Source organism: Xiphophorus maculatus, chromosome 21 (assembly GCF_002775205.1).
Source record: "Xiphophorus maculatus strain JP 163 A chromosome 21, X_maculatus-5.0-male, whole genome shotgun sequence".
In the NCBI taxonomy this organism is placed as follows: domain Eukaryota; kingdom Metazoa; phylum Chordata; class Actinopteri; order Cyprinodontiformes; family Poeciliidae; genus Xiphophorus; species Xiphophorus maculatus.
The window spans coordinates 4,305,936-4,329,738 of record NC_036463.1 but is presented as its reverse complement, the minus strand read 5'-3'; the positions used below and the strand labels follow the sequence as shown (position 1 = coordinate 4,329,738).

The window sequence follows — 23,803 nt, the reverse complement described above, 5'->3', positions numbered from 1 at the left end:
AGGAAGTCACGCCTATATAAGGAGTTTGTGGCCGACGCCCCAAACCCCTAATGAGCACGTGCAGAAAGAGAGATGTGACCGCAGTGATTTGGGGGCTGTGGTGTCGCTGCAGTTGCCACCTCCGAGGCCTTCAAAGAAAACCAGAAACGGTGATGTCCATGTCACATTAGCGTGTCGTAATCAGGTTGCCGGCGCACGTGACCCAGATTCTGTTCTGGTCCAGTTACTCTGTGATGTGATAAACGTCCTGCAGAGCACCCCGCTGTCCTGGACATGAGATTACACACATTAAACGCGGCGCCTTGCACACTAAAAGTGAGAACGCAGCAACCAGATAAGAGGTCTGGGATCTCTCCTCATCTAACTGGGAGGACTGGTGCCTGGATTCGACACTGGGAATGGAGGGAGGGAGGAGTGTTTTGGGAGAGGAGGAGTGTTTGGGACAGTCGGAGTGAAGTTAGAGAAGCTGCACACAATTTTGACAGATTGGAGGAAGACAGAAGCTGCTTGACGTTAGAAAAACAATTTATCTATTAAAAACCTTTTAATAGTTTAATTTTAAATTATTTATTTATTATTTCTCGACACCTTTTTCAGTTTCCAGTGTGTCCGTTTACATATTTTAGCTTTTTTTTGTTAGTTTTTAATTTTTTTTGTGAGTGTGAACGATGGAGCTGGAACATTTACGGGGTGGGGGGGTTAAACCTGAGAGCAGCACCAATCGCCTCTACAAGATTGCTCTGGCCATGTCAGTGTGCGTCTGTGCTGCTTTTCTGCTCGCTCTCATAGTGGGTAAGTCCTCACACACACACACACACTCTACCCTTTATCCTACATTATAAACTGTGGGAAATCTACCGTATGGTACAGAAATGTCCTGTCCTCAGATTGTAGCACATGCAGCGTTTCAAAACAAAACTGCGCGCCGGTGGTGGAGAGGTGTTGGGTAACACGAGTCAAACTATTTTTGGGTCACCTAAGGTTTCATGTGGCCGTTTTGCAGGAGAAGAAAAAGGAAAAACCTGTTGGGTTTAAATATTAACAAGTAGATTTTTGTATTTAAATGACACAAAAATCACAAAAACTGAGGAAAATGTATCTCTCATTGTCACAGGTGTCTCTTTTAGTTCACTTCATGTGTGTATTTATTACTTCCTCTTGTATTTATGTGTTTATATATCTGGAACAAAGTACATAAAGTTTTATGACCAGAAAGCGAAGATGTACTGAACTAGATCAGTGGCTGTTTCTAGTTGATTTCCATCTACAGTCCCAGCGGCAGACTCAGGACAAGTTGAGAGGAAGCAGAATAAGCTATAAGAAATAAAAACGTAAAAATTAAACCACTTATGAAGCGTACAAATGAGCAAGTATTGGATTCATTACGTCTGTGCGTAGCTTTTGAACTTTGACTACGCCATCCTAACTGGAATATCCTGGATATAGTCAGTTTTACTCTCGCTCTGGATGCGTCTTTGCCCAGTTTCAAGCCTATTCTTCCTGACTTGCTTTAAGTTTGTGAACTGATTTTTATTATGCTTCCACCACTGTGTTTCTCATGGCAGTGGTATGCTGATTTCCATGTTGGTCTCATCGGAATAGAAAACCTTCCACGTTTACTTCCCTGCAAACCTGTAGAAAACCTTAGATAGGACTTTTCAAGGCTTTCTTATTCCATAAATGAGCGGTTTGTGGGGTAAAGAAATGATCAGAGTTGGTCAGCAGCTAGTTACATTTACTCAATACATTTACTTGTAACTTTTTGAAAGGAGTATTTTTACACTTTTTACTTTTACTTGAGTAATTTTATTAAGAGTAAAATTACTTGAGTAACATTTCTGGATTTTCTACCCACTGAACGGAGAAACAAACATGTTTTAACCAAAAATTCACCAGACACAAACACAGTTTTTAGCAAAGTTTCACAAGTTTTTCAGTATTGAAAGAAACTGATATGGAAACATTTTCTTTAGCCTAATTTTATGATTTTTTTTGTTACTTATATGAATTATCATTTTTGTCCTTAATATTAAAAAATTTCCACTTTTTGTCGGTGTGATTATATAATTTTTAAGAAGTTATGAGGCATGACAGTGAAACCTGAAAGTTACTCAACTGATTGTTACTAGCTAACCAAAGAATGAGCGGGTTGATTCTGCCAACCTAGCTCAGGTTGGTGGAGCAGTTTAAACCTGTCCTCTGCCTACATCTCCCAGAATGCTGTGCGGCTCTGGATTGGAGTTCAGTGAATATTCTATCAGATGTTTTATCTTTTGATATTGATCGTGTCTGTTGCGACACATATTGTTGATTTATTGTCTGCCTTTGTTCAGATGCAACTCTGTAATCTAAGCCCTGATCCGTTTTTAGACAGAACGGACCTCCTGGTTTCTCTTTAGAAAAGGCAACATTTGTTCGGGTGCTGGATTTTGCAACATTTGGAGTCATTTTTGGATGTACCCTTGTAGATTTACAATCATTTTCTTTGCTAGTTTCCTCTGTCAGGCAGATGGCTTTACTTTTAACTCAGTGACACGTTATTAACTCAATGACTGCATGATTCTTTACCTGGTAAACAAGCCCAAACTGGTCATTATGGGCATGGATCTCTACAGTGGATCACTGGTATTCAGGCTCAAACACCTGCAAATCACTGTAATAACTTGAAATTCTGTTTGAATGCTAAATACTGCCTGCTTTAATGGTTAAAACACCAATTATACGTTGATACGCTCAGTAGGAAACATTTGTAGTCTTTTTTTGTCTTCTCTCTTGGGAGCTCAGCCAATCAGCGCCAAGGAAAATGAATGGCACTTCAGGATTGGCTGCTTTGATAGCATCATAAACCACTGCACCCTGTAATTTCAGCTTCCCAAGCTGCATTTTCTTCCTAATATTTTAGAAATGCGCAACAAAAAGATATTTGAATTTGTGAATAACGAACCATGAAATGGTGGGATTAATTGTAGTTTCCTCTCAGCTACTGATTATTCATGCTTCAGAGGTCTGATGGTCTGAAATTGTGCTAAATCTGCCTGGATCACCATTTCCTCTGAGGATTACCTTCTGTTTGAATTCCCAACTTTCTCAGTGATGAATAATTGACCTCCTTTAAAGGGGAAGTGTACCGTAAAACCGACTTTTTTGAGTTTGCGTCATGTTATGATGTTATTCCCACATCAAAAACATACCTGGAGTGTTGCTTTGATTCTTTTATGCATGGTTAAGAAATCCTTTAATCTCCATGGCAACCACCCAGGCTCACAGAGCAGGCCTCCCCCACTCAGCTCCTTCAGACTAGTCAGCAGCAATTAGCAAACACCTGGTGGAATTGCAAAACAGCTGAGCTCATTATAGGAGCCACTTCTCAGTGAAAAGTTGCTAAACGGTTAATAGAGGAGCGATGTTAAGATAACTTCCTGAAAGCAGAGTTTCAGAAAGAGCAGGAGCATCTTAAAGAGACAGAGGCCCAATTTCAAGGCGTTAATTTACAAAGTCAAATTTCTTTTCAGTCATATAGAAGTTTTATAACAACTGAAGTTAACATTATATATTACTGCCCCTTTAAGTGAGAGATCTAAGGAAATATGCCTGGTTGAATTGTTGTGGTTTTGATCTAAACATGGTAAAAAACTAAAAATCAAGTGCAGAAATATGCATTTTATTTATCATTTGATTAAACTGAATCATCCATGCTCATCTGTAAGCCCTTAAAGGCCGATGAGTATCTTTTAAAAATGTTTTTAGGACGTTCAGCTTGGCGTTTCAAGTCCTGATGTGCAGCAAAGCTAATGAGCTATCCTCTTCCACTGGAAACCATTAAATTTCCCAGTATGTGGAGTTTGGGGGGCATGGAAACGGCATCAGTGGTTGCAGTGCTGTGTGGTTCCAGCGCTGGTCATAGCTGCAGGGGCTCATGCGTTGGTCTTGGGTGGGGTGAGTATTGTCTTTTTGTTATTGAGGGAAAGCTGCATACTTGTGGCCACACTGAAGTGCAATTATCTTATGTGCCCAAGCTAGCAGTTCCAAACTCCCACTAAAATGGAAATGCTCGAGTTTCCAGCCAAGTGAGAGAAGAGAGACTCACTCTGCTTTGATTTACTCACGATTCATTAATTAACAGACTTTGACTCTTTGATGTGAGTTTGCATCCATCAACGGGTCGTTAGCAGCTTGTTTTTGGTGACATGAATGTGCGTGCTTGAATCTAAAGTGACCACAACGTGGAGGGATTCTGCAAAGCGGCTCCAAGAAACGCAAACCTCTGAGGTCAGACATCACGGCGCAGTCCGGTCCTGCTCCGGTCATCAGTTTACAATAAGAGTTTGGTTTCCAAATACACTGCGCCGGCTTGCTTCATGTTTTTTTTTTTTTTTTGCAGCTCTTGTTTACCACCGAACCACATCACACCAGACGTTAGAGACTTGAACTTTCTAGAAAGACTCGAGTAACGGAAATGAACCGGTAAACCTGCGGTTTGTTCTCTGCTGCCAGGAGAATAAACAATGTGTGGATTACAGTGGTTTTATTTTAGTTTCTGCTCACCCTTATTACAACTGTGTGGAGTAATGATAACTTACAGCAGAGCTGAGGAGGATAATAAAGGAGAAAAGTTTCCATAACTGTAAATTCATCCATAGGGAAAAACTAATTAGATTCCCACTCAAAGTTTCCTGGTGCTGCAGATCAGATGCTCTCTCATCCAATTAATTAAAAAAAAAGCTTTATTAGTCCCAGAGGGAAATTAAATGTGGTTGTAACTCATATTACAATTTTCTTCAGAGTTGCAGCAGTATATGCTGATGGATGTGTAGCAGTCAGTATTACAGAAGATCTAAAGAAGCCTCTGACTGAAGACACAAGCTGCAGTTTCATTATAAATATACGCAACACTTTTATAATGTTAAAAAGAAATGTATGATAATTGTGTTGTAATTTCCTTTTTTTTATTGTTTTGATTTATATTTTTTGTATCTATTGTCAAAATAGTCCAGATACGGGTAGTAATAGGAGTATTTCTCTGACGCTGTATGATAGGAGTTTCTCAAAACTACATGAAAAGAGAACCACAGAGAACATTTATGAGTTTTCAACCAAACTTCTGCAGAAGGAGAAAACTTAGCAAACCACTTCTCCAAGGTGTTTACCATGCATCCCGATTCTCTGCATCAGAACTGGTCTTTTATTACAAAGCAGGAGTGAAATGGAATGTGGGGTGTAATAAATCAAAGAAGGGGGCTACTACATCCTACACACACACACACACACACACACACACACACACACACCACACACACACACACACACACACACAGTTTCACAGAACAAGGAGTATTCCAAGATAAGAAAACAGCTACAGCTTCAAGGTTTAGGGAAAAAGCAAGTTTTGTCTTTCACACGGTTTAACAAATTCCTCCTCTCTGGGGTTTGAATACTAAACCTTTAAATGAAAAGCAAACTGGTAACTACGTATGTAAGAATGATAACAAAACATAATTGTTCTAATACTGTACTATTTACTTTTACTTGAATAATTTTATTAGGAAGTATTTCTACTTTTACTTGAGTAAAATTTCTGTATTTTCTACCTACTGAATAAAAAACAAACATGTTTTAACCCAAAAAATGTACCAGACACAGACACACACCTGCAGTTTTTATTAAAGTTTCACAAGTTTTATATTGAAAGAAACTGATTTGGAAAAAAAGTTTTTGCCTGATTTTATTTTTTGTTAGTTATATGAATTATTGTCATTTTTGTCCTTAAAATACCAAAATGTCCACTTAACTTTATATTTTAGTCCGTCTGAATATGTGATTTTGAAATTCTAAATGATTGATAATTTGATCAGTTACTCAGTACTTGGGTTAACCTTTGACCAAATATTGTTTTGCTCTAACTTGAGTACAATTTGTGTGTCATCTGACAACTTCTGGTTAAGTCACTTTAATCTTGTTTGTATTTAGCTAGACAAATTGATGAAAAACTGCCATTTGGTGCATTTACAGAAATGTTAATTAATGTGCATTAGCCAATAAATTAAGTCCGTCATTCTACAGAGATAAAAATTATTCCAAATGGAAAAATGTGTTGGACGGTTTCTAGTCTTCCCAGCAGAGGATTTTTCAGTCTGTTTATCAAATCATCCAGAGAGAGAAAAAACAAGAGCTCCACATCAAGAGCCTAATTTGTGCTTCTTAAATGTCAGGACAGAGTAATTAGAAAATGACTCAACAAGTGTGGTGGGTTTGATCCACAAGGCTTCTGGAAGAACATCCTTTGAACCAATGAGACCAAATTAGAGATGTGTGGTGACAGAAAATTAGCAGAAGGACCTCAGGGCATCTGTTATGCACAGAGGTCGGGTGGCTGATGGTTTTGGTACCTCAGAGTCGAGCATTGAAGTTCTGTCCGACAGGTGAACCCAAACTGGGCCATCAACAGTCAATAATTCAGCATACTTTCAAATGGAAAATTTAATTATGCCAAGTTTCCACACAAATAACAAATGGAGCTTCTCATGTGGTTGGAGCCTCTCCCTTTCTCTCTCCTTACAATTTTATTACGTCCAAAACGTTCCCTCAGCCAGAGTTATAAGGGAAGATAGTTAAACATAATTCAATGATCTTTGCAGCTTATGAACTTTTCCTGATTTGCTGGATTTTTACTGGGTGTTGACAACGCAGCTTCGCAATTAAAGGGAATTTGTTGGAAGTTGTGGAAAGTCGATTATTGAGATCGACTCTTCCTGCTAGTAAAAAGTCTGGTTGCATGAGCGTAAAAAGAAAAACAACAAAAACCTTGAAGTTTATTGTCCAAACCTAAGCTAATTCAACCCAATTCCGGAGCAAGTTGTATGAGGGGAGACGGTAACGGCGTGGCGGGCCGCTGGCTGCTCGGTCGGGCCAGGGAAGGGTTGGACGTTGGGATGTATCGATAAATGGATAATAATACGTCTGGAATATTCCCTGAACTCCGATCCAGAACCGCATGGAATTCTGGGGGATGTAGGCAGAAGAAAGGCTTTAGCTGTTCAACGGCTCTTTTACGGCTGGCTAAGTAAGGTTGGTGGCGCATCGACTCTTTAGTTACCTAGCAACTCACTCGTTAGTTACCTAGCAACAACTTGTTTAGTAACTTGCGCAGCAGCAGTTAAAGGTTCCGCCATCGTGCGGGGGTAGAAAACTAGGTAAAACGGGTAAGGTCAGTTTAGCACTATTTCAGATATTTAAAAAGACAACAAAAAAAACCGGATCAATACTTTGCTATCAACGGATTTGAAACGCTTATATTCTGATTTTTAGCCATGTTGTCCAGGCTTACTATTAAGATTCGATTAAGATGTTAAACGATTGAGATGGGGCCTATCTGGTGCTGAATACGCCAGACCATAAAATTCGCGTCACAGGAGTCACATGATCAACAACCGGATGTTGAAGAAGAACAGGAAGTGGTAGGGGGATAATGGCGTCGCGCCTCATGTTTTTAATGACTGATTGCTTGGACGAAGTTATTCATATGTGATTTTAATTGCGTTCCTTATTTAATGGAGACACTGCAATTGCAAAATAGTTTTTTATTTTACATTAGCGGAATGTTTACAAAGTTTTGCGCGCATTAGTAAAAATTACATCTCGGTTTAGAATGCCTGGACCGTGTATAAGCGTGCAAAATGGCTTCTGCTCAGATGAAACCACTCAAACTTTGCTCAGTTCAGAGAAATATAACTGTTTACTCTGTAAGAAAACTCCAGATGTATCAGCTGGACCTTAGTTCCAGTTCCACCCAGTCTGATTTAGATAATCAGGGGTTTCATTGAATAATAATAGAGAAATATTACCCAAATAGACAAAAGAAATGTCACTGTTGGAAAAGTTCCAAAGAATTTCAATATATTAGTTATTTAACCCAATAAAAATTTTTTTTTCTCTCCATTAGTCTCTCAAAAATCCAGTCAAGAGGAGTTTTGTCTTTCCCCAGAATGCATCGAAGCAGGTGAGAAAGTACCCAGCAGTGGAGTAAATGTCTTTGGGTTTCTGTGTTGGGTCGTTTGGATCAGAACCTTGTAATTTGTTTCTTAGCCGGGTCCATCCTGAGTAAGTTGGACCGGTCAGTGGACCCCTGTGACGACTTCTACACGTTCTCCTGCGGCGGCTGGTTGAAGGAAAACACGATTCCTGAAGACTCATCGTCACACGGCATCTACCCCTGGCTGAGGCAGCATGTCGACATCCGACTGAAAGGTGGAGCTTCATCCATCCAACCATCCATCCAACTATCCTTCCATTACTTAAGTGATATGTCCATCCATTCAACCCATCCATCTTTCTATTTATCCATCCATCTCATTGGTCATATATCTATCTGTTTTTCCATTTGTCTTTCTCTCTAACCATCCGTTCATCCAACCATCCTTCCATCCAACCAGCCATTCATTCGTCTATCCATCCATCCTTGAATCCATCCATCCAATATGTCCTTCCATTCAACCCGTCTATTTTTCTATTCATCCATCCAACCATTCCTCCATTCGTCTGATTTCTATCCATCCATTCTTTGTATTTTTAACAATTCATCCATCAGTCCATCCATCCATTCATCCAGCAACATATCCATCTGTCTGTTCAACTTTTTATCCATCCATCTCACTTGTTAAATATCTATCAGTCTATCCACCCATCCGCCCATCTTTCTGTCCATCAATCTGTTTTTCATCCTGTCATCTGTCATTCTATCATCTGTCCAACAATTTTTCTCTCCATCCATCTACCCATCCATTCTTTGTCTTTTTAACAATCCATCCAATAATATATCTGTCCATCCATTTGTCCATTTGTCGTTCCATCCGTCCCTCCATCCTTCCCTTCGTTCCACTGTTAAAAAAGCTAATGAAACCTGGATGTAGTTATTAAAGTCATTAGAACCCGACCAGGGAGTGAAACACCAACAAAGGTGCAAGGAGGACGTTTTAAAAATACAATTTAAAAGATGTAAGGTGAAAATACCTTTGTTCAATTATGACGCAAGTCACTGTGTGATTTCGTGTTGTCAACAAGTTTTTACTACTACCCTGCTGAAAGACCAAATTTGAGTTTTCTGACAATAAATTTGTATTTGATATTCCCTTGGAGAAGCTAAAATATTTTGCATACTACTGACTGCGACGAAGTTCACAGAACTTTTAAAAGGTGGATTTCCACACCAGATTCACCACAAAACAATAATAAATCTGCCCATTTCCCTTTAAACCTAACATTTCACACATTTCATGTGTTTTTCTGCAGATTTACTTGTTCCAATGAACAGCAGTCGTATAATTTGTAGTTGCTGCATGTTTTAAGTCTTTTTTTTATTTTATTTTTTTAAATCAGGCCTTCAGTCGGGCCTGCTGCTGTCTTCCTGAATGGCCCAATCAGATTAGATTTTTCTCTGGCGCTGACCTAATCAGACTCAGCAGAACTTTGCATATGAAATCTAGACCAAACCAAAATTATTCAAAAACATGCTAAACTTGAACAGAACCCTGAATGAAAGACACAGAGATGTCTGTTTCATTTATTCATAAAGAGATTACTAATCACAAATTAAAATAAGGTCTCATATATATTTTTTCTTTTATTTATTTATTTTTCACATTTTGGAGACATGAACTGTTTAGTTGTGCTGATCGTTTTTATCTTCCAGAGCTGTTAGAATCTCCTTCGGATGCAAAAGAGCTGCAGGCCGTGACCAAAGCCAAGATCCTGTACCGCTCCTGCATGAATGAAAGTAAGTCGTTCCAGCATCTCCATTAGCTTTAAATCCAGACTTTAACTAGGCCCCTCCACCTTTGTTTTGTGAACTTGCTGGTTTTCCTTGGATCACTGTTACTTTTCCTGGTTTTCTGTGAATACAGCAAATTGTTCTGGTCCTGGAGAATAAAACGCCACCATGTTTATGGGACATTTTCCTAAAAGTCTCCATGATCGTTGAGTTTTAGAGGAACCTTTTGTTGCTTTTGGTGAACAATCGTTTTCGCAGCAGATGCCACTTATGACCAAACTTTCTTATTGTCCCAAAATATTAGAAGTGGTTTTTTTACTTCTTTACAAACTGATAGCGATTGATAGCAAATTGATTTGTTGTTTTTATTAGACCTTTTAGCCTTTTAACCTTGTTTATTTCAAGATTTTCTTTATTCTGCAGATCTGACTGGTGCTACTAACCCATAAATCACAGTAGATTTATAGCTTGGTTTGCTTGGATAGCTTTTCAACGTAGTAAATGAAATAAATATTTGAAAACAGCATTATATGTTGCCTAGTTTTCTTACGTTTTGTCTAATATTAATATCTGTTGCACTTAAATGTAGCAGAGATAAAAGGCAGCGGTCTATACAATTGAACATTGATACTGATGTGTTTCTTTAAAAGGCATACTGGAGGAACTGGACGCCAGACCGATGCTGAAAATGCTCCGACAGCCTGAGTTTCGATGGCCGGTGTTGGGGGAGGGACTTGGCCGGGAGTACCAGTGGTCTCAGAGTCAGTGGAGTCTCCTGAAGACGCTGGCGGAGATGAGGAACCAGCACAGCAAGAGCGTCCTGATCCGCCTCTATGTCTCCCCTGACGACAAAAACTCCTCCTACTACGTCATCAAGGTCCGACAGTCCAAAAATGTTTTATTCTCATATTTTTGTATAAAAATGCTTCCTAATGTACGTGCAGATCCTGTTAAAGTCTCGGTTAAAGTGTTCAACTTCTGGATTAGACTCTACAAAAAAGACCTGTGGTTGAACTGATGTAAAATGAGATAAAATTCTGTGTAAAACCTTTTTTTAACACTATATGTGAGCTTTAACCTATATGAAACATGCAAACATTGATCAACGCTCTGGGAATAAAATAAAATTCAGTTAAATAAAAAATGGAGGTCGAAAAGGACAAATTTATAAATAAAATAGTTTCAATCATTCACCTCTAAAATCTAGATAAAGTAAAATATTGCTTCTTTTTTTAAGAGTTATTACCAACAACCATCTTTTAAAATTAATGTAATTTTAGATAAGTAGAAAAACGCTATTTTATAAAAATTAATCAAGAATTGGACTCAACTTTATGCCTTAACTGAACTTCATGTATGAATTATGTAGTAATTACAGACAACCCTGACCACTGTCAGTGTCTTCAGTCAGAGGCTAATTCAGATTCACTGTAACACAAACTGCTACGGGACATCTTTCCTGCCAACAGCCATCACTATCTACATTAACTCTTTGAAGAATCTGTTGTTTGAGTTACAACAACATTTAATTTCCTTTTGAGATCCATAAAGTATTTTTGAATTTGAATGAATTTATTTGCTGTTTACACAATTCAAGAAATATAATAGAAATATATAGTTTTTGCTTTCTTTTAAAGACAACCAATATGTCCAATAAGCCTAGATTTGATGCCATTTGCTTTGTGAATTAAATGCAGACAAGTCTGATTGGTTCTATGATGCTTTAGCCTAGCAAATGTTTAGACGAACAGAGAAACTCTGCAAGACGCAGCAGAAACTTGTTTTTCTGTTCCTGCAGCTCGATCAGGCGTCCTTGTCTCTTTCTTCTAGAGAGGATTACACCACAAACACTTCCTCTGCTCTCGGGGTGAGTTTCTGAATCACATTTAGCTCGCCTTGCCACCATCTAGATCAAATTACATTATTTCAACCCTTCTTTCCTGTGAGGTACAGAAAAGGTGTTTTGTTTCCCACGAAATTCAAAGTTCTTCCTCGTATATTTTGTCTCTTTCTCTCCAGAATCGCGCTGCGTTGCTGAGTCTGATGGTGGACGCAGCCGTCATGCTGGGCGCCCCAAAGCAAGCGGCGCAGACCCAGATGGAAGAGGCTCTGGACTTCGAGACCAAAATTGCTCATGTAAAAGCAAAATACAAATCAGTTGAATAAACCTGAGATTCATGAGTTCAGTGAAACTGTTAATTACGCACCAGGTCCAGCAGTTTAATTGAAAAAATGTTTTATCCTCATATTTTTGTATAAAAATGCTTCTTATTTTATGTGCAGATCCTGATTCCCTATGAAAATCGCACCAGTGAGAACATGTACAACAAATACACCCTGTCTCGGTTGCAGCGCTCCATGCCACAGGTACAGTCACTGGGAAATCCACCTGCAAAACCATTAACTGTCTGGGAACCCGTAATTTTGCTCCAAAGCAACACAAACAAGGTTCTTTCACAAATTCCCATAAAAGTGTTAGGTGTCAACATTTTTTCCCTAAGTTTTTTTCCTTCAGCCACATTTCAAACGTCAGTTTTCGCAATTCCCAAAAATACCCATGAATTTTCAGAATTTCTACTCCTTAATACATAAATAGTTTAATTTAAGTAATTAGAGCCTCCATCTTTTTTCTTTTTGTCCGATCGGATAAATTTTAATCTATTTACTTGTGTGGTTTTACATGAATTGCTCCACCTCAGTTAAAAAAATAAAAAAGGGACCTGAACATCAACTCTGAGATATCAATAAAACAGGAGTTTAAATTAGCCAATCAGCTGCTGCAGTGTTAGGTTAGCTAGTAGCAGCGGAAGCTAATCTGGCACAGCGATCATTTATGAGTAGCAAAACAAACATCAAGCCTAAAAATATAAAATTGTAACGGACTGAATGTTCTGTTCTTTCTGTGGGAAATGTTTTGAGTGTTTTTCGGTGTTGAAACCTGACGTGGCGTTGTTGTCAGTTGCTATGGCAACGAGTCTGCGCTTCGCGTCGCCAACACAGATGGCGAGAAAAAACGTGGCTTTGAGTTGTTCATCACTGTTTTTTTTTTTTGCATTATTTTTTCTGTTGCTGTGGCACACTGCACTAAATTAACAGTGTGAAACCTGGAGTTCATCTCCAAGTTTCATTTTGTTAACGGGGTTGTTCTACCCTGGCAGCTCGGCTATGCATGCCATATAAAATATAAAATAATCGTCTTCCCCCCCCCAGTGTTGTACATGCATAAAATTTCCGAACGTAAACAATAACATGCAGGCGATAAAGACGATCCGGACAGAAAACTTTTGTAGCAGAAATGGAAATCCACCCTCCCAAAAAACATATCCTGACCAAATGTCCTGCAGTTTGCATCTAAATAGCAAAAATAACACCATTAGTGGCAGCATTAATGTCATATAATGGTGTTATTTTTTAAAAATAAATGTACTTTCTTCATAGGATATTTTCTTCCTATCACTGTTTGACTAACAAATGTTTATTGTTGTGTTTCAGTTTGATTGGCTTGGTTTTGTGAAAGCTGTGGTGGAGTCTAAAGATGATCCAAGCCTTTCCATTTCCTCCTCTGAGCCCGTCATCGTCAGAACCCCAAAGTATTTCAAGGATCTCATGAAGCTCATCAACAGCACAGACTCCAGGTACCAACACCTGAGAAACATGGAAGATATGTCATTGTCTTTACCAGGTTATTAACAGTTAACTCACAGAGCACACATAGTTCCACTCCACTCAAACTTGAGGAGTTTTTCCAAACATATAACTGAGGAAATGTAAACACGTATAAACAGTTTTTTATATTTACATCGTTCTTGCTGTTTTTGTGACCGTCTGGATGACCCGATGCGCTCTTGGAGAAATTTTGGTTGGCCTTATATTTGGGGGCAGAGCTGGAGACATCAGATTTTGTTAGCTTTGAGTTTAGCTAGCAAAATTAGACAAAATAATGTGGTTAATCACAAATAGCAGATAGTTTCAGAAGACGAGTATTTACATATTTTACACAGAATGTTTAGAATGGAATTTCATCAAAATAATAAAGCCGTTATACATTAAATATGTTGATCAATGTTCCAGTTATTATGAATCAAAGGCAACTCTAAACAGGTGGGTTTTAGCCTTGATTTAAAGGAGCTCAGTGTTTCAGCATCTTTTCAGTTTTCTGGAAGTTTGTCCCAGATTAGTGCAGCATAAAAACTGAATGCTGATTCTCCATGTTTGGTTTCGTTTTCAGAAATGCAGAGCAGACTTGAACCAGAAGACAACAGGTCTATAAGCTAAAATTTCAAGAGAAAAAAAAGCATTTTAAAGGGAGCCAATGTAAACGCATTAATAAGTTTCTCCTGATGTTTTCGTGACATTACTCCTATAATTATGGAAATGTTCTTCAGGTGATAAAAGGCTGATTTTGTACCTGTGTTTATGTGTCCCTGAAGGTCCAGGTCCATCACTACTATAACTGTAACTGAACTATAACTGAAGCTGCGTGTTGACTCTAAATTGTTCCTTTTTACATTCAGAAACAATAATTTCAGTAAAAACTGTGTATTCACTGATATATTTATTTTCTTTGCTCTGAAACGTGGCCAATGACTACAAGGAGTTCATTCTCTTGTAAATATTTAATTTACATTTTAATTTAAATTAAATTTAATTGATCTTTCTGTCTCTTTAGGACGGTAGCTAACTACATCCAGTGGAGGACGGTGTTTTCTAAGATCACCACTCTGAGTCGCCGTTTCCTCTACAGATACCTCGACTTCGCTCGGGTTTGTACTCTCAGCGCATCTCAATTCATCTCTGAATTTACTTCAGTAGGTTAGTTGGAAAATAAACATTATAAAGTATTTTTATTTTGCAGATAAATATCCTGTAGTGATAAAAATACCCTCTATAATGTGGATTAGTGCAGGTGCTGTCAGTTCCAGACCTTGAAAGCTGCTATTTTTCATGATTTAGATATTTTTCTGCTTGAACAGACCTGTTAGCAGCATATTTTCAATTATAACAGAACCACATCTGTTTTCAAATGTTACCAAATGTTTCATTTGTACAGGAAACACAACACTAGATCTGGATTTCTTGTTTATTAAAGCTCTAATTTGACCGATACTCCATTGTGTCTGACATAATGCAGTATCAGGATTCACCAACAGATGGCTCTGTTTGCCTGGTTAACTGTTCATAAAATCCCACCACACAATTTTCATTTAAACTAAAACGTTTTATGTACAAACGTTAAAAATAAAAACTTGTGTTATTGTCACATTTCAAAAGTTTAGGTTGATTTGCTTCAGATATTTATAAACTTTTAAAACAAGTTTAACCCCTGAAAAGCTGCAACGTGTTTTTCTCCAGCAATAAAGAAAGAAAGAAATAGAAAATGCATAAACTGCAACTTTACTCATTTAACTGAAGACGATATTTTATTTCTGTTTAATTTCAATATTAATGGGGCTTGTGGTCAAAATTAAAGACTAACAATACAAAAAAATACAAAATGAAGAGCTAGGAGCCTACAAAACACCAAATATGAGGTTAGTGAGTTTGATCTATCGCTAACCAATTTGCAAAATATTCACACCTCCTAAACATTTTTTTAAAACTATTTTGTTTATCGCATACAACCCAAATGACAAAGATAAAAGTTTTTTTTTTTAAACAAAATAGTGGATAATTTTAAAGTAGAAGGAAGTGAATATATAGTTTTTAAATATTCTACCAATAAAACTCAGAAAATATTTTTACAGAATCAGCACTTTAAAATAATTTTTTGCTGCACTTTCAGCTGAAGGTTTTTTGTTTTGTCTACCTGCAAAACAATCTGAACATTAAAATTTGTTCCAGTTTTTTCCCCCCAAAAAATCCTCAAGCTCAGCCAGATTTAACGGAGTCAAGACTTAAGTCAAGTTTTCACAGGTTCTCATTCAGGTTTGGACTTTGACTAGACCCTTTTAACACAAGGATGGTGCAATCTAAATCGAACCATCGTATCTCAAATCGTAAATCAATGTCCTGCTAGAGACCTTAAAACTTTCACAAGTAAATCTGGAGACGTTTGAAAACTTTGTATGTTTTTTCTTTACTTTAAATTTAAGAGCCGTCGTGTCGTCTTTAAGATACTCAATATGAGCTGCATTCTGAACTCTACTTATTAAGGTAACTCTATTAAACGCTGACTCATGCCCCCCCTTCAGGTCACCACAGGAACTACGTCTCTGACTCCACGCTGGGATAAGTGCGTTAACTACGTGGAGAACTCCCTGGTTTACGCCACCGGCCGGCTATTTGTCGACAAACACTTCCAGGAGGACAAGAAGCTAATGGTTCTCCATCTCTTTACGTTCTACAGATATATTTCAGGATTCAGTGATGAGCTTTCCTGCCTTTTACTGACACACCGTGCATTTGTTTTTCTTTTTTCCACGTTACTCTCAGATGGAAGAGCTAATTGAGGGGATTCGGTGGGCTTTCATCGACATGCTGGAGAAGGAAAATGATTGGATGGACCAACAAACAAAAAAGAGAGCCATAGAAAAGGTAAGAAACATTAAACTGAAACGGTTTGTACAGAATTATTTTAAAATGTGGGACTTTGGTCAAATGTTTTGGGTTTCTTTAGACTTTTAGTTGGAATTTAAATTAATTTTTCCTGACAAAACTGGAGGAAAACAGAATATATGAAACTGTGAAATTTTTTCTTGAAAATCAGATTGGTTTAATTTATAGATCTTTTGTGTTATTTGTACTCAAAAACCCAAAGCTTTAATGTTAAAACCTTTTAGGTTTTCTGCGACAGTTGTGAAAGCAATTATTGATGAAAAACATTACAAATTGAGAAATTTTGAGGTTAATCGCTTTTCTAAATAAAACAAGGACATTTGAGTTTGAAAAGTTGACAATTTTATTTTAAAAAACTCATATATTAGGAGATTAATCTCAGAATTTTTATAGAAAAAAACATGGAAATTTCTGAGTTTTAAGTCAGAAATTTGCTAGAAAAAAATTCTAATTTTGAGATTAATCTCAAATATAGAAACATTTAAGAAATTTGTGAGTTTGAAAAGTTGAAAATTTGCTAGAAAATAAATGAACATTTGTGATTAATCTCAGAATTCCCCCCCCAAAATTCTACAAAATTCCTGAGATTATTTACAGAAATGTAAATGTTAATGAAATGTTATTAATTTTTCAGTTCCATTGGTGAAATGCATAAATTTATTTCAGGTTGAACCAAAGTTATTTACCAATACGGTTTATTTTCCTCAGTAAGCCTCATTAAGTCGTTTTTATTTTAATCTCATTTAAATCTAAACATTATTTTAGTTAATCAGAGTTTGCCACATGCTTCTATATCCAAACATGTTTCACGGTTTGTGTTTTATTTTCTCTAGGCTCACGCAGTCCTGCCTAAGGTTGGGTATCCAGAGTTTATTTTGAATGATACGTACCTCACAGAAGACTTAGAACAGGTTTGTATCGCGCAAATTCATTACGGACACTTCAGGTGCATTTATAGCAAAAACAAGAGGAATATGACGGTTAAATAATATTTGGTAAATCGTAGTTTTGAGTGAGAGCCAACAGAGATCAAATGGAGATCAAGGCTCTGTTCTTGGGCAACTTTTATTTTGAATTTCTCCAAGCTTCCCTTCGCTCAATGTATAAAGTATTACATCTATTACCATAATTCACTCAACATAACCACGCTCCCTTACAGAAACGCAGTGAGAGGATGGGTCAAAATGTGAAAAAAACAAGAAAAGTTCTGCAAATTAGACATCAAAACTCAAAAAAACTCTAGAAAACAAAAAAACCCAAGGATACTAATGACTACAAATCACATCAGAAACTTAGGTGGAGTTATGGACTCAGTTTCAAGAGGCGCCTGACATTTATTGGACATTTTTTTCCACCATCATAAATAAACTTTCTTTTCCACGTAAAAAAGAAAAAGTAAAGGAAGCAATTATTTCCCATTTTGTTTGCTTCGTGAAATGTTTACAGTCTCTCTTTGCATTTGTCCGTTTCAGTTAGAGTTTGATGAAAAGGATTACTATGGCAATGTAATGCAGACGCTGAAGTTCATCGCCCAATCAGACGTCTCCTGGCTTCGAAGGAGCGTCCCACGCACAGAGTGAGTCTCTACTGGCAACACAAATTGTTTTTTGTTGTTTTACATCCCAGCTGACACATTTTGTTGTGTATAAATGTATATTCTATCTTTTCAGATGGTTTACAAACCCAACCACCGTGAACGCCTTCTACAGTTCGTCCACAAATCAAATCAGTAAGACGTGATGTGGCCGGAGAAACATGCTCATTAAGGGAGATATTTCTCTCTTCTTGCTCTTTTGCCTGACAAATTGTAAATAAGGTTTCAGATAAAGTTAAATAAAGAGTCAACTGAATGTAAGACTTTGTGTTTTTGCAGTGAGGACATTACTACAAAGTATTTTTGGTTTAGCATTTAGTGCAAATATCTTAGTATGCTAGAAATAAGACAAAGCAAACTTACAAGTAACTTTTCAGCAAGATATTGGAGTAAATATTTTCTTAATATTGATTAAAAAGTATTGAGAGATTATTTAATTTATGGGAAAAATGTCTTACAAGTGAAATAATCTTAGTTAGTAGAGCCAGTACTTTTTCATCAATATTAAGGAATTGTTTACTTAAAACATTCTCCAATATCTTGCAGAAAAGTTACTTCTAACTAGGGTTGTCGAAATTAGTAATTAATCATAAAATCAATTATTTGCATTTGCATGATTTTTCTTCTTCTATCAGAAACTGGATGACTAAAGTCTTCAGTTTGGTGCTTTGGTCTCAAATATTCCCTTTTTTTAAGGATAATTTTGCTTACAGAAACTTCCTAATTAATTGGATTATTTTGGATATTTAAAATGTTTTTCAGTTTTTTATGCTAGTGTTAAATGTTCATTAGAATTTAAAGTTTCTTGATGTTTGAGAATATATTGTTGCATTATTTTGCCATTATTACCATCATATTATTTGAAAATGGTCTCAAAATGACAATATTATCGTTTATCGCAATAACTTCTTGGACAATTTATCGTCAAGAAAAATTAGTTATCGTGTCAGTTCCACTTTTGTCTTATTTCCAGTGTGATAATATATTTTTAGTAGAAACAAAACAAACATACTTGGTAAGATTTTGTGTTTTTGCTGTCTGTTTTAAAGATTTCTGTCATAAGAGAAAATGTTCTGAATTTAAACGTTTAAAGAGGCTATTTGGACAAAATCCAGAAAACAAAAGTGTTGAGAGAAATTCACTTTTATATATATATATGTTTTTTTGGGTTTTTTTTTTTTGCAGGATTCCCTGCTGGAGAGCTTCAAAAACCTTTCTTCTGGGGAAAGGAGTATCCAAGGTGAGGTTAAATAAATCCGACATGCTCTGCCAGCAGAGCAGAGTCGCCTCCTCATGCTTTACTTGGCAGAAGTAATTGCAGAATTTTCATGACATGAGTTTCTCGTAGAAAACCTAACCAGTCCAGAATGCAGAATCTCCTACTTTAGGCTGCAAAGAGCCAGAAACGACAGGAAAAAAAGAAAAATGTCCCTACCATCTCCCTGTTCAAAGTAGTGAAACACTTTTATTTATTTTAGCCGTGAAAATTCGTTTAGCTACAGTTTCTGTTTTAGTAGGATTAATATAAAATTCTGGCTTCATATAATACCTATATATTTAGATGCACATTAAAGAATAAAAGATTGTTTAGATATTTTTATCATAGATGCTAATATTTGTGGAGGGCTAGCTAAAAACATGCTCTGCTGCTGTGCTAGCAGTGCTTCCAAAATCTTTTCCTCTGTATTTTTAGTCTTTATTTTAACAGATTTGTCCCCATTTTATATGTAATATGAACTAGTTATCATATTATTAAAACATTTTTCACATATTAGCTTGTTTTATTTAGCGTAAATGCTAGCTTGGTGGCTAAAAACAAATCATGTCCACATTTTTATGTCTTACAACTTCTGCTTTTGTCTAAATGTGATTTATTTTTTCTGCTACTTCACTTAAATTTGTTATTTTTCCACTTTGTTTGTAACCTCTGAATCATTTTATCCATGTGTTTTCCAGGTCATTAAGTTACGGTGCCATCGGGGTGATAGTGGGACACGAGCTAACTCACGGCTTCGATAACAACGGTAAAAGCTAATGGGCCAAAAACACTTTGAATTGAACCAATTTCCAACACATTTGTTTTAGTGTGTGCGTTTTTATGTTAAAAAGGCCGCAAATATGACAAAAATGGTAATCTGGACCAGTGGTGGAGTCAGACATCTGTAACGGCCTTTACCGAGAAGACCCAGTGTATGATTGATCAGTATAATGAATACTACTGGGAAGAAGCAGGTCTAAATGTAAGAAAACAACTGAGATTCCTTATGAAAGAATTTAAAGTCAATATGCAAGTAAGTGTGACTCCATTCTGTTTGTAGGTGCGTGGTAAGAGGACCTTAGCAGAAAACATAGCAGACAACGGGGGAATCAGAGAGGCATTCAAGGTAATACTTGTATTTCTTGAAGTCCAGACATTTTGAACTTATTGTGTGCAAAAATAATCATTGCTGTGATTAATCAGGACTGCCTGAAGTAATCCGAACGTAATTCGGCAGTGGGTGAGTGGATGTTTCTTTTTCTGTTTGTGCGTAGGCCTACAGGCGGTGGGTGGACAGCAGCAGAGGCGGCGTGGAGGAGCCTCTGCTGCCAGGACTGGAACTGAACAACAATCAGCTGTTTTTCTTGAGCTACGCACATGTAAGCACACACACAAATACTTCATTTATTTGATCACTTTTATTCTGTTAGTATCATTCCTGCTTGTTTTAAATATAGTAATACAACCATATGAGCTGAAGGAGTAACATTATTTCTAAATCATTAATGTTGTTTGAAGCTGATAGATGGGTTTAGTTAAAAATGTATCCTCAGCTGGTGGTACTGGTTCAGGATTTGGTCATGTTTTGAGTCCAGAAATGAGAACAAAATATGACATTGCAATAATAAAATGGAAAATTGCATTGATGACATTTTAGGGTGGGTGTTTTTTATTTACTGTAATACATTTCTTACAATAATTTGTATTTATTGTTGCAATACATTCCAATTAATGATGCTTAAAGAAACCAAAACTGTCCTTTTTGTCAGTATTAATGCTATTTTAGTTCAATAAAAGCATCAATAAATACCAATAAATTTGAAAATGCAGTTACTATGTGCAGTTTTGTGATACAAATCACAATCTTTTTTTTCCTAAAGAAGCATTCTGCAAATTGGAGTGTTTTTCAAGAGCAGTATTTGTGTTTGTGGGGCTATGATTGCTCTGCTATGCAGTCACAGTCATACAGTTACATAAAAAAGATGTAACAAGTAGTTTATTGTCAATTTTCATTACATTCTTTGACTTGATGGTTGAGGCTACTGCTAACTGGTTAGCTAGCTTGTCGCTGTTTTGTACAAATCTATCTAATTGACTGGATGACATTCATCTTTGCTCCTGGTTCACTTCTGCTGCTAGCACATCTATGCTACATGCATTCTGTGAGGCAAGCTTGGCATGTATGACATATGTGGTCTTAAAATTAATTCATAATGGTCATAAAAAGTCTTAAATTTTAGTTTATGAAACTTGCAGAGATACTGATGTAAATGTGAAGGCTGATTTGTAAAAACCTGTTGTAATGTATTCAAATTATAGATTATTATTATTATTATTATAGATTCAGTATTTTTTCATCCTGCAGGTTAGATGTAACTCATACAGACCAGAAGCAGCCAGAGAGCAGATCCAGAGTGGAGCTCACAGTCCTCCCAAATACAGGTGAGAATAGAAAACATGCAGACAGAACAAAACTCTATAAAGTAACTATGAATGCTATAAAGTCACAATAAAGTCGCTATGAATACTATAAAGTCACTATGAATACTATAAAGTCGCTATGAATGCTACTAAGTAACTATGAACGCAACAAAGTCACTATGAATGCTATAAATTCACTATAAATGCTATAAAGTTACTATAAAGTCACTGTGAATGCTATGAAGTCACTATAGTTGCTATAAAGTTGCTATGAATGCTATAAAGCCCTGAATGCTAGAAAGTCACTATCAATGCTATAAAGAAACTATGAATGCTATAAAGTTACTATAAAGTCACTGTGTATGCTATAAAGTCACAATAATGTCGCTATAAAGTTGCTATGAATGCTAAAAATTCACTACAAGTTCTATAAAGTAACTACGAATACTATAAAGTTACTATACAGTCACAATGAATGCTATAAAGTCACAACAAATGCTATAAAGTTACTATAGTCACTATGAATTCTATAAATTTATTATGAATGCTATAATGTCACAATAAAGTTGCTATAAAGTCACTATGAATGCTATAAAGTCACTATAAATGCTATAAAGAATCTATAAATGCTATAAAGTCGCTATAAATGCTATAAAGAATCTATAAATGCTATAAAGAATCTATAAATGCTATAAAGTCGCTATAAATGCTAAAAAGTCACAATGAATGCTAAAAAGTCACTATGAATGTTATAAGGTGACTAAAGTCGCTGTAAATACTGTAAATTTCATTTTTACATTTCTGTCATCGTCCAGAGTCATCGGCGCAATGAGCAACTACCAAGAATTTTGGAAGGCATTCAGCTGTCCCCAGTCATCGACAATGAACCGAGGAGCGCAGTCCTGCCGCGTGTGGTGACCTTTGACCTCATTCTCAAGCCCTGGACCAGGACAGAGCTGTCAGCTGGAAAACGGTGGTAATATCCGACAGTGTGTAAATGTTTTACACAAAGAGGGAACAACGAAAAAGTGAGTTGTTTGTTTGAGTGAAGAAGCTGAACGTGTCTTTTTACGAGCCACACTAAGAAAAACTAAATTAAATTATGAGAATAAAGTTATAAGAATACAAGTATAAAATTGTACCAGAATATTGCCGAGTAAAATCCAAGTAATACGAGAATAAGATAATATTATCACGAGAATAAAGTTGAAATAATACGACAGTAAAGTTGTAGTATTCTGTGAAAAAAATTTATTCTCGTAATATTATGATCTTATTCTCGTTATTACATTTTTTTCTTAGTGTAGCCGTAATTGCACGTTGTAGCTTTTGTATAAAAATGGAAACATTTCAATAGTGCAGCCATTTTTAAACAGGTAGGAATATCTTTTGTTCTGTGTTTTATTTCTAAAATCCTAAATGAATTTTTCTGTAAGCGACCACCATTTAGGGATTATACTTTAAATTTATCAATATTGATCAACTACTCTATATATTAGTGTAGATATTCAATGTCTTTAACTTTTATATTAATTAAATACACATTCCAGTCACAACTGGAGGAAGAGGCTTATCTTATAAGATCAGAAACACTGTAAACCAAAATCAGTTCATGTTTGAGCCTAAATATTTTCTCTTTCTTTATGTGAATACTAAACACTGAAACAATAAAAGACTTGCTGGAATATTTTTAAAACTTAACACTGTTAAAAAATCAGAAACAAGTTTTGTTTTACTGTGCAGGGCCAAAAATGACTTTGGTGTAAAATTTTATCTTTACTCCTTTTTTTATTTACAGTGGCCATAATAAACCCTTGTTTGAACATCTTCAATTGAAAACCCCAAAACACATCATTTTATATCCGTTACAAACCATTTTAATTGGTACAATTATATATTTTAAACAGAAACTATTTAATTTTTTATTTTACTTTGTTGTTCTGAAAGGAAACCAAAACATTCAAGGTTTTATTGTACAGTGTAATCAGTTTTATTATGGAAAGCTCTAATATATTTATCACCATGGTGATCATCTGCTGGGTCTTGTTATGTTTCTGAAACTTACTGTGAAAATGTTTCTACAATGTAAGTTTATGTATCGTGTTCATGTTCCTTTTTTATTTCCTCCTTTTTCTTGTTTCTGGTTAAAATAAAACCGCGGGACACCATGATGTTCGTCTTCTATTAAAATTTAGTCTGGGATGAAAATGAC

General features: G+C 36.3%; 1 protein-coding gene across 1 annotated transcript; it reads left to right on the top strand.

Annotated features, from left to right (window-relative positions):
- Window positions 1-343: 343 nt before the first annotated feature.
- phex (phosphate regulating endopeptidase homolog X-linked) lies at window positions 344-23,762 on the top strand. Its single transcript, XM_005812558.2, has 22 exons — window positions 344-792; window positions 7,940-7,996; window positions 8,083-8,244; window positions 9,686-9,769; window positions 10,414-10,640; window positions 11,562-11,630; window positions 11,783-11,899; window positions 12,047-12,130; window positions 13,256-13,398; window positions 14,433-14,526; window positions 15,955-16,083; window positions 16,196-16,297; window positions 17,152-17,229; window positions 17,791-17,894; window positions 17,989-18,047; window positions 19,098-19,152; window positions 19,869-19,936; window positions 20,022-20,152; window positions 20,231-20,296; window positions 20,445-20,549; window positions 21,536-21,612; window positions 22,407-23,762. The coding sequence occupies exons 1-22, from the start codon at window positions 669-671 to the stop codon at window positions 22,507-22,509; spliced, it is 2,238 nt and encodes a 745-aa protein (XP_005812615.2). The 5' UTR covers window positions 344-668; the 3' UTR covers window positions 22,510-23,762.
- Window positions 23,763-23,803: the final 41 nt, after the last annotated feature.